This window comes from Mesoplodon densirostris, chromosome 8 (genome assembly GCF_025265405.1).
Source record: "Mesoplodon densirostris isolate mMesDen1 chromosome 8, mMesDen1 primary haplotype, whole genome shotgun sequence".
NCBI lineage: Eukaryota > Metazoa > Chordata > Mammalia > Artiodactyla > Ziphiidae > Mesoplodon > Mesoplodon densirostris.
Window position 1 is genome coordinate 3,417,298 of NC_082668.1, and position 13,854 is coordinate 3,431,151.

Below are 13,854 nucleotides of genomic sequence, written 5' to 3' on the forward strand. Positions count from 1 at the left end.
GAGTCTGCACAGCTTTTCCTAAAACAGCTCCACCATGGCCTTCCAGAGTACGCAGGCCCTTCCTACTAATTTCCGGGAGGGTTAAGTGGGGAAGCTCCAAGGAGAATGTAGTTTGGTCAGCTGGTTCTTTTTGCCTTCCTGGGGAGCAGCCACTGACAAGAGTTGAGAGCAAAGGATCCAGGTTTCTGGAGATGAGGCGTGCAGTTCAGAGCTAAGGTACAAACCCAGTGGAGATGGGGAACGTACAACAAGGGTTCTCCAGGGGGCCATTTTGCCTCCTGGGATGCTGTTAAATACCCCACTATGTACAGAAACCTCCCGGCATCCGGCCCAATGTCAGTAATCCCGAGGCTGAGAAACCCTGACTTAAAAGTAAGAGGAAAAACCTGAGAAACTGGAATGAAGATTTGGAAGGCTGCGTGGCCACCACCTCATCCCAGCTCATGTGGCCGTTTCATTCTGGAGCTGGCTCCAGGCATGGGTGAAAAATAGGCAGGTAACTTAGTACCTTCTGAGAGGTCAGATAAGCCCAAAGATAAATGGTGCAGGACAGCGCCTGGGTGAAATGGCCCGTTATCTCCAGGAAGGTAACCAGAGGCACGACAGCAAGGCTTGGCTGCCTGACAATGAAGAAGCTCGAAAAATCTGATGGCATCTTACTACTGGTTCTTCAGTTCAAGGCCAAGAAGCAAAACTACTGTTGAAAACAGAGGGTCCTTTCTATCTAAATGCCAAAGAATTGTAATAAGCTCTAAACTATAAGAAAGGCCACAGAGGTCTGACACTAAAGAATACTTATCTACTGAGTGTATAAAAAGCAACTGCCGTAGTGCGTTTATTCTGAGTTCACTGAACCAGTCCCAAGGGCCGCCTGTGTCCTCCTGACACACAGGAGATTGTCTTTCCTGTATTTTTCTCACAACTTTTGTACAGACTGCTCCCTTTTCTCTCCCCTTGACCCCCGCCTCTCATTCCAGCCCTCAACTTATGAGGGAGGGATTCACCCCTGCCTCTGCATCAGTAGTTCCTGAGGCAGATCCTGGCCAGTCCAGCAGGGGACTGGCGTCCCTTGGTAGAGGTGAAGGGAGAAAATAACTACCGTTGGGTTAGCACCTACCAGGTACCTGGTAGATGCTCTGCATTTCCCGGCACGGCTCATTACTACAACCAGCAGATAATGGTTTTCCTCTGTCACAGACAAAGGAAAGGAGGCTCGGATACGCTCACCTGCCTACAGACACACGACTTCAAAAGGCTGACTGTGCTTCTCCCACTGCCCCGAACCTCCTCCCCACGCTGGACTGACTTCCGGCCTGTGGGACGCCAGCCCTGTGCACCTGCATTCCCATTTCACTCCTCTCCTATCATGAGACTCAATACCTTCTGCACTATAGAGCACACCTCTATGACAGCAAATTTCAACAAAGAATAAGTCATTACCCTAGAGCTGTGCTGTCCAATATGGCAGCCACCAACCATAGGTGGCTAATTAACTTTAAAGGAATTAAAATTAAGTACAATTTAAACTGCACTTTGTCAGCTGCACTAGCCACACTTCAAGTGCTCGATTACTCCACAGGGCTAGTGGTTGCCGTGACGCACAGCACAGAGACAGAACGTCTCCATCAACACAGGAAGCCCCACTGGCCATCACTGCTCTGGGCGACTTAAAAGTGTATCTGGGTGATTCCAAGCACTATCTTAGGGCATCCAGGGTGGAGTCATATGAGTTGTTCAATCAACATGGAAATTCCATCTCTCTGAGTGTCAACTTGGAAAATTCCACATCTTCTCATGTGCCTAAGGGACGTCACAAAAGAAGGTGAACAGTAAAAAGCAACCAAGGGTAAGGGTGGAAAAGCTGATAAACGTAGGTGAGGAAGGTTGAAAGTATAATGAGCGGGCTTCCCTGGTGGCGCAGTGGTGGAGAGTCCGCCTGCCGATGCAGGGGACACGGGTTCGTGCCCCGGTCCGGGAAGATCCCACGTGCTGCGGAGCAGCTGGGCCCGTGAGCCATGGCCGCTGAGCCTGCGCGTCTGGAGCCTGTGCTCCGCAACGGGAGAGGCCACAACAGTGAGAGCCTCGCGTACCGCAAAAAAAAAAAAAAAAAAAAAAGAAGCATAATGAGCAACTTTAGATCTCCTGGTTTCTTTATGCTGAAATATTATCATGACCACTGTGTGATTTTTCATTCACTCCCCCAAGCCAAGAAGTGGGTGGAAACACTGCAATATAATACGTCAGTGGAGGTTCTGGACGGTTCTGGCGCTTCCATACTTGCTGATCCAGGGGTTTACCCACTGCCAAGACCATATCACATTCTGCCTACCTAAACTCTCCAGGTTTTCTGTATTTGTTTCATGGAGAGTATATCTCACACCTTAGAGAATTTTCCGAACAAATAAATGAATTATCCTTGATGCCTGAAGCTATGAAAATCTTATTTTTTATAACTTTCTTTGTTTGCTCACCTAATTTGACATTGATTCCACTCTCAGTAAAAGAGCACTGTGATGACTAGTTCTCTTGTTTGGGCTGTATGGACATTACATCTTCCTTGGTATGTCTCAGATTATTTTTCAACTTTCTTCTCAATCCCTTCTACCCCCTTAATCAAAAACAAAACTCTATCTGTAAATTAGAGAGGTTTGACTTGTTAGCATTAAGCAGCATTTCCTCCCAACACTGACCCTGGCCTGGAAGGCACTGGCCTTGAAGACAAGGGGGCTCGGATTCAAGTCCAGGCTGTGTGCCAGTGTCCTGAGGGACGACTTAACGTCTGGTGCCAACACTTCAGCCACCCCACTGCACCCCAGGTGGCGTCCTGGTCGCATCTTCTGGCATCTCCCCTCCTGGCCTTTGCTCAAATTGTTCTCACAGTTTTTTAGTGCCTCATTCTCACATCTGAATGGATCCAAGGATCACCACCCATCTGGGAAAGGCTCCAAGATGAAAGACAAAGGCCACAGCACACAAAGGGCAAAAAGAAAGAGACCATAATGTAGGGAACAAAAGCAACTTTCAGGAAAACCCAGAAAACCAAAAATGAATATTCCTCAGAATGATAAGAAAAGGTACTGCATTAGTGAATCAAAAAGGATGCTATAAAAATGGAACAAAGACCCCAAACAAACAAAAATCTTAGCAATTAAATATAGAACAGGTAAGTTTAATAGAAGGAGTGGAAGATAAAGTTGAGTTATCACCCATAAAGTATCACCAAAAGATAAAAAGCTAGAAAATGAGGGGGAAAGGGAAGTTATTTCCAACAACAGGAGTTCCTTTAAAAGAGAACAGAGAAGATGGTGGGAAGGGGACAATTTTCAGAAAATTTTCCAGAATTTTAGGATACAAATTTCCAGATTGAATGAACCCAGTGAATGCTTAATAAATGGAAAAATAAGATCTAGAATACTGAGGATCAAGAGAAGATCCTAAAAGCTTATAGAGTGTAAAACCAGATATTATACAAGATACTGAAAATATATAAGGCATCAAATTCTCAAAGCAATCCTGAAAGCTAGAATAAAATGGAAAAAAGTCTTCAAAATTGTGGTAGAAAATAGTGTTAATTATACTTTTTGATTTTTATTATTTTATTTTATCAAATAGGTAACACAGTCTCATGGTTCAAATATCAAAAGAGTATGAAAAGTTACACTTAACAAATCTGCTCCCACTTACATCTCCACATTTCTTTTACTATACTTTCTGCCAGTGTTTCTTTCTGTAAATGCAGGCAAATTACAGCTTTTCTCACATAAGGGACAGCATGCTATCTACACTTTCCGTACATTGCTTTTTTTAGTTAACAGTACGTGCTGGAAATCATGTCAAAGAATACATAGAAATCTCTGTCATTCTTTGGAAATTTATTTTTAACCTAGAACTCTATACTCAGACAAACTATCAAGTATTAAGGTAGAATAAAGACATTTTCAGACATGCAAGCACTTAGAAAAGGCGTTCTCTCTCAGAAAGCTACTGAAGGATGTGCTCCAGCAAAATGAGTTAGTACGGATCCAGCAACAACAAGAACAAAGAAGTGGCAAAAGGAGTTCTCAGAATGGCGGCAAAGGGAACGGCAGCTGAAGCAAATCCTGAGAGCACTCAGAGCAGAGTGGGTCTAGAGGACAGAGCTCTCCAGGGGGTAGATCTCCAGGAGGGAATAAAATGGAACTGATACATTTGTTTAATCACATAGAAAATAATATTGTGAGGGGTTCTATTGAAACGTTTGTGAGGAATTAGGTATGATAGATATGCAGAGAGATGAGCAGTTGGGAAAAAAGAAAGAGAAAGAATTAACCCCAGAAAAAGCGGAAAGTTGTGCAAGGAAAAATGTTATAGTATACTACGTGGCTCTGCAGTTAGCACTATCATGTTACATCACCATCACCACTAGTGTTTACTGAGCATGTGTCAGTCATCATTCTGAGGTCCTTTCATGAAATACCTCATATACCCAATAACCACCTTGTGAGAAGTATACTGTTAAAATTTTCCCATCTTACACAGGAGGGAATGGAAGCACAGAGGGGTTAAGTAACTTGCTCTAGGTCATGGAACAAGTAGAAGGATCAGGAACTGAGCCCAGGAAACCTGACCGTAGCACCCACACTCCTAACCAGCCTACTGTTCTGCCAGTGACCACTGATCTAACCTAAAAGTACAATGTAACTATGGTGTGAAGATAAGGAGAAAGAAAGGTGGGGAGAGGACCTGAGCTAGACCTACAGATCCCAAGTCCGCATCCTCAAACCAGGGGGCCAGCAGATAGTACCTAAAATTGAAAAACCAATAAATAGTGCATATGCATATTATTTACAGACATGGAGCTACTTACCAGATCATTTAGGCTCTTGTAAGGCCATTAAGAGCTTGGCTTTTACTGAGGGATATGAAAAGTCATTATGACACGATCTGACATATTTTAAAAGGACCACCAGCTGCTGTGTGGAGAAGGGCCTGGAGTATGGGACCAGGGTGAAAACATATATTACTTTAATTCAATAAAAATTAAGTTTTAAAGATGAAAGAATGAAAAAAAGAAGACACAGTAAAAAAAAAAAAAAAAAAAAAAAAGACACAGTAAGGCAGAGAAGAATATGGGACTCACCCATGAAATGTTATGCCTGATGGCTCAGAGGTCAGTTGGGGATGACAGTCCCCAAGATGGGAAGCAAGTCAGCTTGGCTTCAGGGCACCACCTGGAATAGGGCCTTGGCTGGAGCCAAGACACTGATCCCAGGAAACAGCCTGGATGATGAACTGGCACCTCTTAGTCAGCAGATGACCTTAGCATCTAGGACCCTTTTTCTCTATGTCAAATAGAGATACTCTATACTCTTCTGATGGGATATCATATAATTACAGGGGTGAAGTTTCTGGGAGTACCTGGCACACCTTAGGCCTTAAAAGCAACTCAAGTACTTCCCTGGTGGTCCAGTGGCTAAGACTCTGCGCTCCCAATGCAGGGGGCCTGGGTTCGATCCCTGGTCAGGGAACTAGATCCCACATGGGAACAAGAGTTTGCATGCTGCAACTAAGACCCGGCACAGCCAAATAAATACATAAATAAAAATTTTTTTTTTTTTTTAAAAGCAACCTCTGTCCCCATCTCTCCCCTTTCCCCTCCTGAACCCTGACAAGGCTCACAGGTTAACTGGCTCAACTAGAATCCAGGCCTTCTGATTTCCATTCTATCGAGCAGACTCTTCAGGTCCTCCACATGCATTCACAGTCCTGACTACTGAACCCATGAGTCACTAAAGATTCACCCAGAAAAGGGAGAGGGAGACAGCTGGCCCTATGACAGAAATAGCTGTGGGGTGGGGCCCAGAAGGCATCGGGGGCCAGTGGGACTGTCCACCCCTGAGTTTCCAATTCCAACTCCATCCAGAACCATCTTGTCGGGAATCACGGAAACAGCCCAAGGTCACAGGCACGGTGCTTGCCTTTCCCCTGACAGCTCAGACTGTGATAAAAATCCGCCTGGAATGCTTGCTTCGTCACATTCCTAATGCTTGTTATTGATCCACCAAGATGTGTGTGGCTGTCTTAGGAAGATCCACTAGGCAAGGGCCTGGTAGTTGTGTTAGAGTCTGGGGCAGGGCTGTGTGTGCAGTGCCAGGTGCTGAATGCCCCTCACCTGTTCCCCACCTGGAAGGTGGGCCCTGATACCACCCCCAGTCCCAAACCACTGGCCACGCCGGATTTCACCCTCCAGTCAGTGTCTGACAGGTTTGCATCCACCAGCCAGCCTCAGAAAAGCAAATTCACTGGGAAAAAAGGTATGAAGGTGATGGTTCAAATGAAGTGAAACTGGCTGCAGCAACAAGCCTGTGTTGTAAACGCCGGTGTGATCTCACCTGAGGTCAGGGTCTGCACCAGGGTACCAGCAGCGTGTCACACCAGCTGGGCTCCCTCCCGGACTGCGTGACCCCAGAGGCGCCAGGCCTGCTGAGAGCCGGACAAAGGTGAAGTGGAGGCCCAAACTGAACCAGATTTCCAGGCCACCCTGCAAAAGGGCTTGTGCACCCAACCCCCAGACTGGCCCTCGAATGGCCTTGAGGCTTGAGGAGAAAAGGAGTCAGGGTCCCTCAAGACAGGGTGATCTGTGGGCACTATTTGGGAAGGACGGGAGGTGGGGGGACAGCAAATGAAAGGGGGCTTTAGGATTAGAATGTCCTTTATTCATGGGACCACCCAGAATGAGACATGGAGACTGTCCTAAGTTGGGGTGCCCAGAGGCAGAGCCTGAGGCAGGGATTTGGATGTGAGTGATCTACCAGGGAGCACGGCCGGCAGGGGGGTGTGCGGAGGCAGATGGGGCAGGGAAGGAGGTGGACTCAGGCTGCCCTCGGGCCCTCCCCCGGGGAGCCCTGGAGTGTGAACTGCACCACAGAGTTGGTTCCACTGGGAGGCAAGTGGGCTGGGGGTGGAGCTTTTTGTGTCCTCACATCCCGGGGTCAATCGCTGTGGGCTGCCCCTGGGGTGGGAGGTCTTACCCCCTCCCCTGCAAAGTGACCCCACCCAGTTGCCATGGGCACTTCTCTAGTGAAGGGGGGCCATGAGCCCAGAACAGCCACACTCACAGGCCAGGGGTCGACACCCTCCAACAGGGGGGAATCTGGGAGGTGCACCAGCGTCCCCGGGGCGATCATGGGCCCAGAGGGCAGCGTCCCAGTGGGACCACCTAGGAGAGCAGGCCACGGGAAACAGTCATGGGGGAGGTCTCCGTGCTGTGAGCGAGGAAGGGAAACCGACCAGCGTTCACGGCCGCAGAGAGGATGCTAGGCTCACCGCGAGGACCATCTAATGTCTCCTGCACAGCTTGCACAGCCGACTTCCTGTGTGCTGGAAAGGCCTTCTCCACTGGAGAGGAATACTTTGAATTGCCTCGGGCATTGTGAGAGCAAGATCATTTCAGTCAGCAGCAGAGCGCTGAATGAGAGGTTTGGGATGCTACCAAAACTCATCAGCAGAATGTTCAAGGCGCTGGGAGAGAAAAATATATCTGCTTTCAAAGCACCTCTCCCTGGGACGTGAGAAACGCTGCTCGAGCTTCTCAAAAGTGCTTACTGGACCTTCTTCCTGAAAACATCTTGCCTGAATCCCGCCTCAGACAAGACAGTGAGAGACAAGCTGCTCGTGCTAAGGCAGCTACAGTGTTTTAAAGTTACAACTCCATTTACTATAAACTTGCCTGGAGTGAAACCATAAACTAACTGCAGAAATATAAATGCAGCGCTTCCACTGGGTTCCTGCTTCCCGCTCCTGCCCAGAGAGTCCAAAGCCCTCAGCAGGGAAGCCAGCTCTCCAGCAGGGCCCTGCCTTGGCCGCTCCGGGCTCCCTGTCCCAGACTCCATCACCTCTGCCTGGAATTCTCCACTTATCCTCTGAGTGCACATTCCAGGGGGCCTGACCCGAGTCCACCCCACCCCCTGCCACTTTCTTAAGGCCTCCTGGGTTTGTCCAGGCCCCCATACCTCCCCAAGTGCTTCGGGGGAGGCCAACTCCCCCCACTTCCAGGATGGGCCTGACTGATCACAGGGTAAACCCCCTCTGCCCCACTGCCACGCCGCTGAGTCCACTGTCCTGGTCACAGAGCTTGGCTCAGGGGCGGCCTGGGAGATGCTTCTAGCTCTCAGGACGGAGCCACCGAAAGAGAAGGAGTGTGGGCTCAGGAGCGGCGGCCTGGGAACGCGGCAGCCAGTCCACCGAAAGCAAGGCGGCCTGAGGATGAGGCCACCCGCAGAGGACGGCGCAGCAGAGCCAGCTGCAGAGGAGCCATGGAGAAAAGGGGCCACCGCGCTGGTGAGGCTGCCCGGGAATCCGTCCTCCAGCCAAATCATTTCCCCTTGTGGAGGCCAGTCCAGGTCAGGGATTCTATCACTTCAAGACTAACTCAAAATGCCACTTCCCCCAGGAGGCCTCCTCTGATTGCCTGTCTTAGTCCTGTGAATAAATTGTAACTCTCTCATTTCGAAACCTTCAGGGAACAATATCCTTTAAATCTCAGATCTCTTCCTGTCTTCTATTTTTGTTATTGATCTATGTCAGACCCCAACTCCTGGAGGGCAGATGCTCTTCAGGTCCATCCCTGAATCCCAGTCTCCCTAGGACAGGGCTTTGGAGGGCATGTATCTGCTGAATCAATGAGCAAACACGAAAGCACGGAACTTAAGACGATTTTGTTAATTTTTATAAGAACTCTCGAGAACTTCATGCTGAATAGATATTTGCCATTTGAATAGTGATTCTAAGTTTCACAGCTGGGAAATAGAATTCAATTTGTAGTAAAACATAAAGTGTTGCACCAGCTCCTTCCAACACCACAGATACGTGCCATTCAGCACTTGGAACAGCCACATCTATGGCTGGTTTTATTGGAAGGATGTGTGCGTGAATAGCCCTCGCATTTAGCTAGTTACTTTATGTCTGCTACTCACTTTCTTTAATCCTGACAGCCTCGGGGATTTCTTCTTCCCCATTTTCCAGGTGAGAACATGGAGGCTGGGAGGGGGCTGAGTAGGATCGCACAGCTCACGAGGAGCTCTGTATAGTTTCGAGCCCAGGTCCGATGCCCACGTCTGAATTGGCCACCGCCAACTGCGTCCCCTGGCTGGGAGGCAGGACCGCGGGTTCCCAGGACTCAGGACCTCAAGGCTGTCCACCCGAGCAGCCCCTGGCCTTCCTTTTCTGTCTGTTTTTATACAATCCAGCAGATACGAGGTGGACTTAGGGAACCCTCATTCTCCTTCCTTTGACCGTAACCACTGCCAGAAAGACAAGGCTCACGGATCATGTCACCTCAGGCCTCCCAGAGAACACCTGTTTGGTTTTATGTTTAAATACATACTTAAAGGGCCGTCCTCACAGGGGGTGGGGGTTATGTTCAAGCTACTACATTTAGCAAATGTCTATATTTAGGGCTTCCCTGGTGGCGCAGTGGTTGAGCGTCCGCCTGCCGAGGCAGGGGACGCAGGTTCGTGCCCCGGTCCGGGAAGATCCCACATGCCGCGGAGCTCCTGGGCCTGTGAGCCATGGCCGCTGAGCCTGGGCGTCCGGAGCCTGTGCTCCGCAACGGGAGAGACCACGACAGTGAGAGGCCCGCGTATCACAAAAAAAATAAAAGTCTGTATTTAGCCAAATGTACTGTAAGTGCCTTGTACCTCTTTTGTTTTTCAGGCAATGCAACAGAGACTTAGGAGCACCTACTATGTGCCTGGCTCTGTGTTGAGCTCTGGGGATACGAAAGTAAGACATTGCCTGCCTGGTGGTCACCTTCTACGGGGGGCAGACCAGTGAACAAATAATGCTGAGGCCACGTGACTACCACAGCAGGCGTAGGGAGTGAGAGCTAGTGGAACCCGAGTGAAGGCAGGGAGACTTCCGCCCCGGGGTGGTGTAGGAGGTCTCACAGAGGACACAAATCTACCGTGGGCTTTACGGGTGAATAGGAGTTTTCCTGGAAAGACTTTCTCTTCGCATAGGGAGAAAAACAAAAGTGTTCATTCATCCAGTAGTCAACAAATACTGATTCACAGCCATGTGTCCATAAAAGCGAAATCACCTAAGAACTGGTTACAGAGTAGACCTCCATAAATAGCTGACTGAGGCAACCAGACACCTCAACCTAAATCGCCTGGACTTTTTTCCAGGTGATGATAATGACATGCAGACAAACTCCACCACACTCCAACACCTGGAGAAGAGGGTACCAGGAAGGTGGCACTGCCTCTGCATATACATGCTCTATAGTGAGCACACTGGGTGCACAATTCAAAAGGTACAAAAGGGTACACTGTAAAAAAACAAGCGTGTCCACTGTGGGCCCAAGGAATCACGCCCCTTCCCAGGGAAGCTCCTGCCACCAATCTGCTGGGCATCTTTGCCAACATCACCGTTTGTTTAACCTGAAGGCTGAATCCTTGTGGGAGAAAAAGGCACTTGTATAGCTACGCGGGCGGTGCACCTTTTGTTCGCCACACTTCAAGTTCATCACCGACCATTATAATAAACTCTGTCCGGGAAACTTTGAGGAGAACCTCTAGGCGTGCCTGAACCCGTCTGCACGCGGTCCAGAAACAAGATTCACGGGGACCCCGGTTCGTGCCCAAGCTGCACCTTGGGTGTCAATTGAGACGACAACTGGTTATCGACAGGAGCGGGTCATTTCGCCAGGGCCATGTGGCCTCCGGGGACTGTCCTCGGGCCTCCAGGATCGGGCCTACATCACCCTCACCATGCGGCGCAACACAGCGGGGCTCTCGTTCGCCCCCCTACCCGGCCGGCCCGGGGCCACATTGCGCGGGGTGGGGGGGCGGCGGCCAAAGGGAGCTGGCGACATGGGGGGAGGGGTCGGTGCCGCCAGCCTGTCCCCGCGGCGGAGGACCGGCGCCCGGCCCACCGAGGTCCCGGCCTGGCCCGCGCCCCGTCCGCGGCGCCGGCGGACCGACGGATAGCGGACAGATAGATGCCTGACAGCTACGGCGGCGCCCCCAGCGCCCGCGCCCCGGCCCCGCCGCTCACCTCGCGCGCAATCTGGTTCAGCGCGTCGTCCTCCGCCGTCAGTCGCTCGCGGTTGGGGAGCCGCTTGCGCCCCGAGCCCTGGGTGCCCATGTCCACCGGCCGCGTCGCCCGCTGCGCCGCGGGACCGTGGCTCCCGCCGCCCACGCCCCTCTCGGTGTGGCCGGGCCCCGCTCCGCCCCTCCCTCCGCCGCGGCGTCATGGCGTCAGCGGGCGCGGGCCGGGGACGCGGGGACGCGGGGACGCGGGGGACAGGGGCTGGGGCCGCCGGTGGGAGGAGCACGGGAACTCGAGCGCCGGGGACAGCAGGGACGCGGGGACGCGCCGGAGAGGGCACCGGGGAGCTGGGTGCGCTGGGACTCCGGGGTCCAGGGACGCGGGCGCTGGGGGGCTGGGGGCGCGGGGACGCCGGGGGACCGTGAGCATGCAGATGGCGGGAGGTTTGGGATGGCTGGGGGGCGGGGACGCGTGGGGCAAGGACACTGGGAGTGCCGGTGGAAACTGGGGCTGGGGGCGCGAGGTCACGCCGGAGCGGCGGGACACGGGGCCCAGGACGCCGGCGACCCGCGGGGACAAGGGCTGGGGATGCGAGTGGGGTGCAGGGACGCTGGGGGACAGTGAGCGTGGAAACGGCAGCAGACTTGGGATGGCTGGGGGTCGGCGGCGCGTGGGCGCAGGGGTCGGGGTGATGAAGGCTTGGGGTGCCGGTGGGGACGGGGCAAGGGACCACGGAGGGTTCGGAGGCGGGAGGGCGGGAAGCTGGAGCTCGAGATGCCTGGAGGGGTCTGGGCCGGCGGGGCGGGGGACACTGGAGGGTGGACCCCCCTGGTAATCGTGGGCTGACCTCACCAGGGCAGCGGTCACTTCATCGGGGGGCGCTGGAGGGCTCGCGGGGAGGGACTGGGCTGCAGAGAGGGGTTTGCACCCAGGGGTGGGTGCAGGGACGTGGTTCAAACCTGCGCCCCAGGTGAAGTGGGGTCTGGCCTCACAGATGGGTGAAAGCTGGTTCTAGGGTCAGGCTCAGGGGAGGTCAGATCCCGCTCTGTGGGATCTCGCCAGCCCCCTGAGCCTTACAGCACGTTCAGAACCCCCGTGTTGATGTGGGCGTTTCCTTCTTCACCGGCGTGTTTTCTGGGACCTGCCACTTCACTCCTGTGTCCCCAGCTTCTAGGAAAAGGTCTGAAACATCAGCTGCTCTCAAGAAGTAGATATTGAAAAGGGAATGACTACTTGAGCTTTACCTTCCACTCTCTAAAGGTGGATTTAAAATTGAATAGGAGGATCAGGTGAGGTTTACAAAGCCATTACCTTCTTTTCCAGGGTAAGCACCGGAGTAATTGTTAGCTGTCTGTACTGAATTAAGGAAGAAGAAATGCGCTGGCCGAAGCACAGTAACCAAAAGTTAGTGGTATATTTGGGGTATGGGGAGATCTTTAATGCGGCTAGGGAAGAATGGAAGGGCAGGGCCATCCTGATGTGATTTTCCCCCTAGAGCTGAGTACAGTTAACATTTTGGTATATTTCTAACCAAGTGACATGACCAGGTTGGTTTGGGCTCTTAGAAAGTAACCTGGGAGCTGGATGGAGGAGGGAACAGAAAGGGGACCCGGCAGTGGCAGAGGAGGATGCTGGAGGTTTAGTGCAGGGAAAAGATGGTGGGGGAGTGACACAGGAGGGAGGAACCAGGTTCCATTGCTTAGGACACCTGAGTGGACTTCAGTGGGGTGGGTCGACAGGGCAGTTGGTATTAGGGCTGTGACCTTGTTCATTACTGTACTCCTGGAGCTTTCATACACATGACACAGCGGAGGGACTGAGGAAATACCTGTTGATTGAGTCTTCCATGTCCATGACACCACTTAGGACCCCATACTCCTTAGGTGACATGGTCCTGGTTGGAGGACCATCTCTTGCTCTGCCCTCAGCCCTGCTGGAGGCTCGCTGCTCCCTCAGCCCGTGATGCCTGGTGAAGACTCTGTCTTTGCTCAGGCTCATTCCCATGGCTTCACTCATTCATTCCCCCACACCTGCTGCCTGGCAGGTGCAGCCGGAAGCTGCGGCAGAACTGCAAAGGACACAGAGAGAGCCGCTGTTCTCTCAGGACTTACCTGAGAGACCCGGAACTCCTCCTCCAAAGCCACATCCAAGCTCCAACGTCTCCTTTCTTTTTTGATGGACATCTATACACTAATATGTATCAAATGGATAACTAATAAGAACCTGCTGTATAAAAAATAAATGAAATAAAATTCACAAAAATTTGTTTTTAATTTTTTTTTTTTTTTTTGGCTGCACTACGTGGCATGCAGGATCTTGGTTCCCTGACCAAGGATCAAACCCATGCCCCATGCAGTGGAAGTGCAGAGTCTTAACCAGTCTTAACCCGTCTCCGTTCTGGAGGAAGTCTTCCCAACTCTCCAGGCTGCCCCTTACTTTCCTCACTGGTCTTCCTCAGAACATCAAGTGACTATTCTAGCACTTGAATTCTTCTGTGCTGATCTGATGATGTGAGGAGGGTAGGAACCGACCTTGTCTTGCTCATCTTTCCGCCCTCACTGGGGACTGAATATGCCACTGTTTCAATCATAATGAGAGCGTCTGGCTGACTTTGGGGACTGAGTCCAGGTCCCAACCCCCTCCTCACCATCCCAATTGGGTTTTGTACAGAGACAGGGGACTCACTGCCTCAGGGACTGACTGGAGGTATTTCTGAATAGTTCAGTCCCTACACTGTGTTCTCAGACACTAGGGTGAATTCTGTCTCCCATCTCTCCCCCATCAGCCACCCACATCTGGGAAAGGCCAATCTTTTGGGAATCA

General features: G+C 51.6%; 1 protein-coding gene and 1 long non-coding RNA gene across 25 annotated transcripts in view; one reads left to right on the plus strand and one right to left on the minus strand.

The window, feature by feature from the left end:
• Positions 1 to 11,201, minus strand: part of LRRFIP1 (LRR binding FLII interacting protein 1) — a 144,041-nt gene extending 132,840 nt beyond the window's left edge. For all 24 annotated transcript variants that reach the window (XM_060107209.1, XM_060107214.1, XM_060107207.1 and 21 more), the window contains exon 1: positions 11,038 to 11,201. In XM_060107209.1, coding sequence (XP_059963192.1) covers positions 11,038 to 11,127 — 90 coding nt within the window. In that variant the 5' untranslated portion in view covers positions 11,128 to 11,201. The remainder of the gene's footprint in view (positions 1 to 11,037) is intronic.
• A 93-nt stretch (positions 11,202 to 11,294) lies between these two features.
• On the plus strand, positions 11,295 to 13,293 carry LOC132495334 (uncharacterized). The gene is made up of 3 exons (XR_009533228.1): positions 11,295 to 11,382; positions 12,355 to 12,435; positions 13,076 to 13,293. It is a non-coding gene; the product is annotated as an uncharacterized LOC132495334 (long non-coding RNA).
• The last annotated feature ends 561 nt before the right edge of the window (positions 13,294 to 13,854 follow it).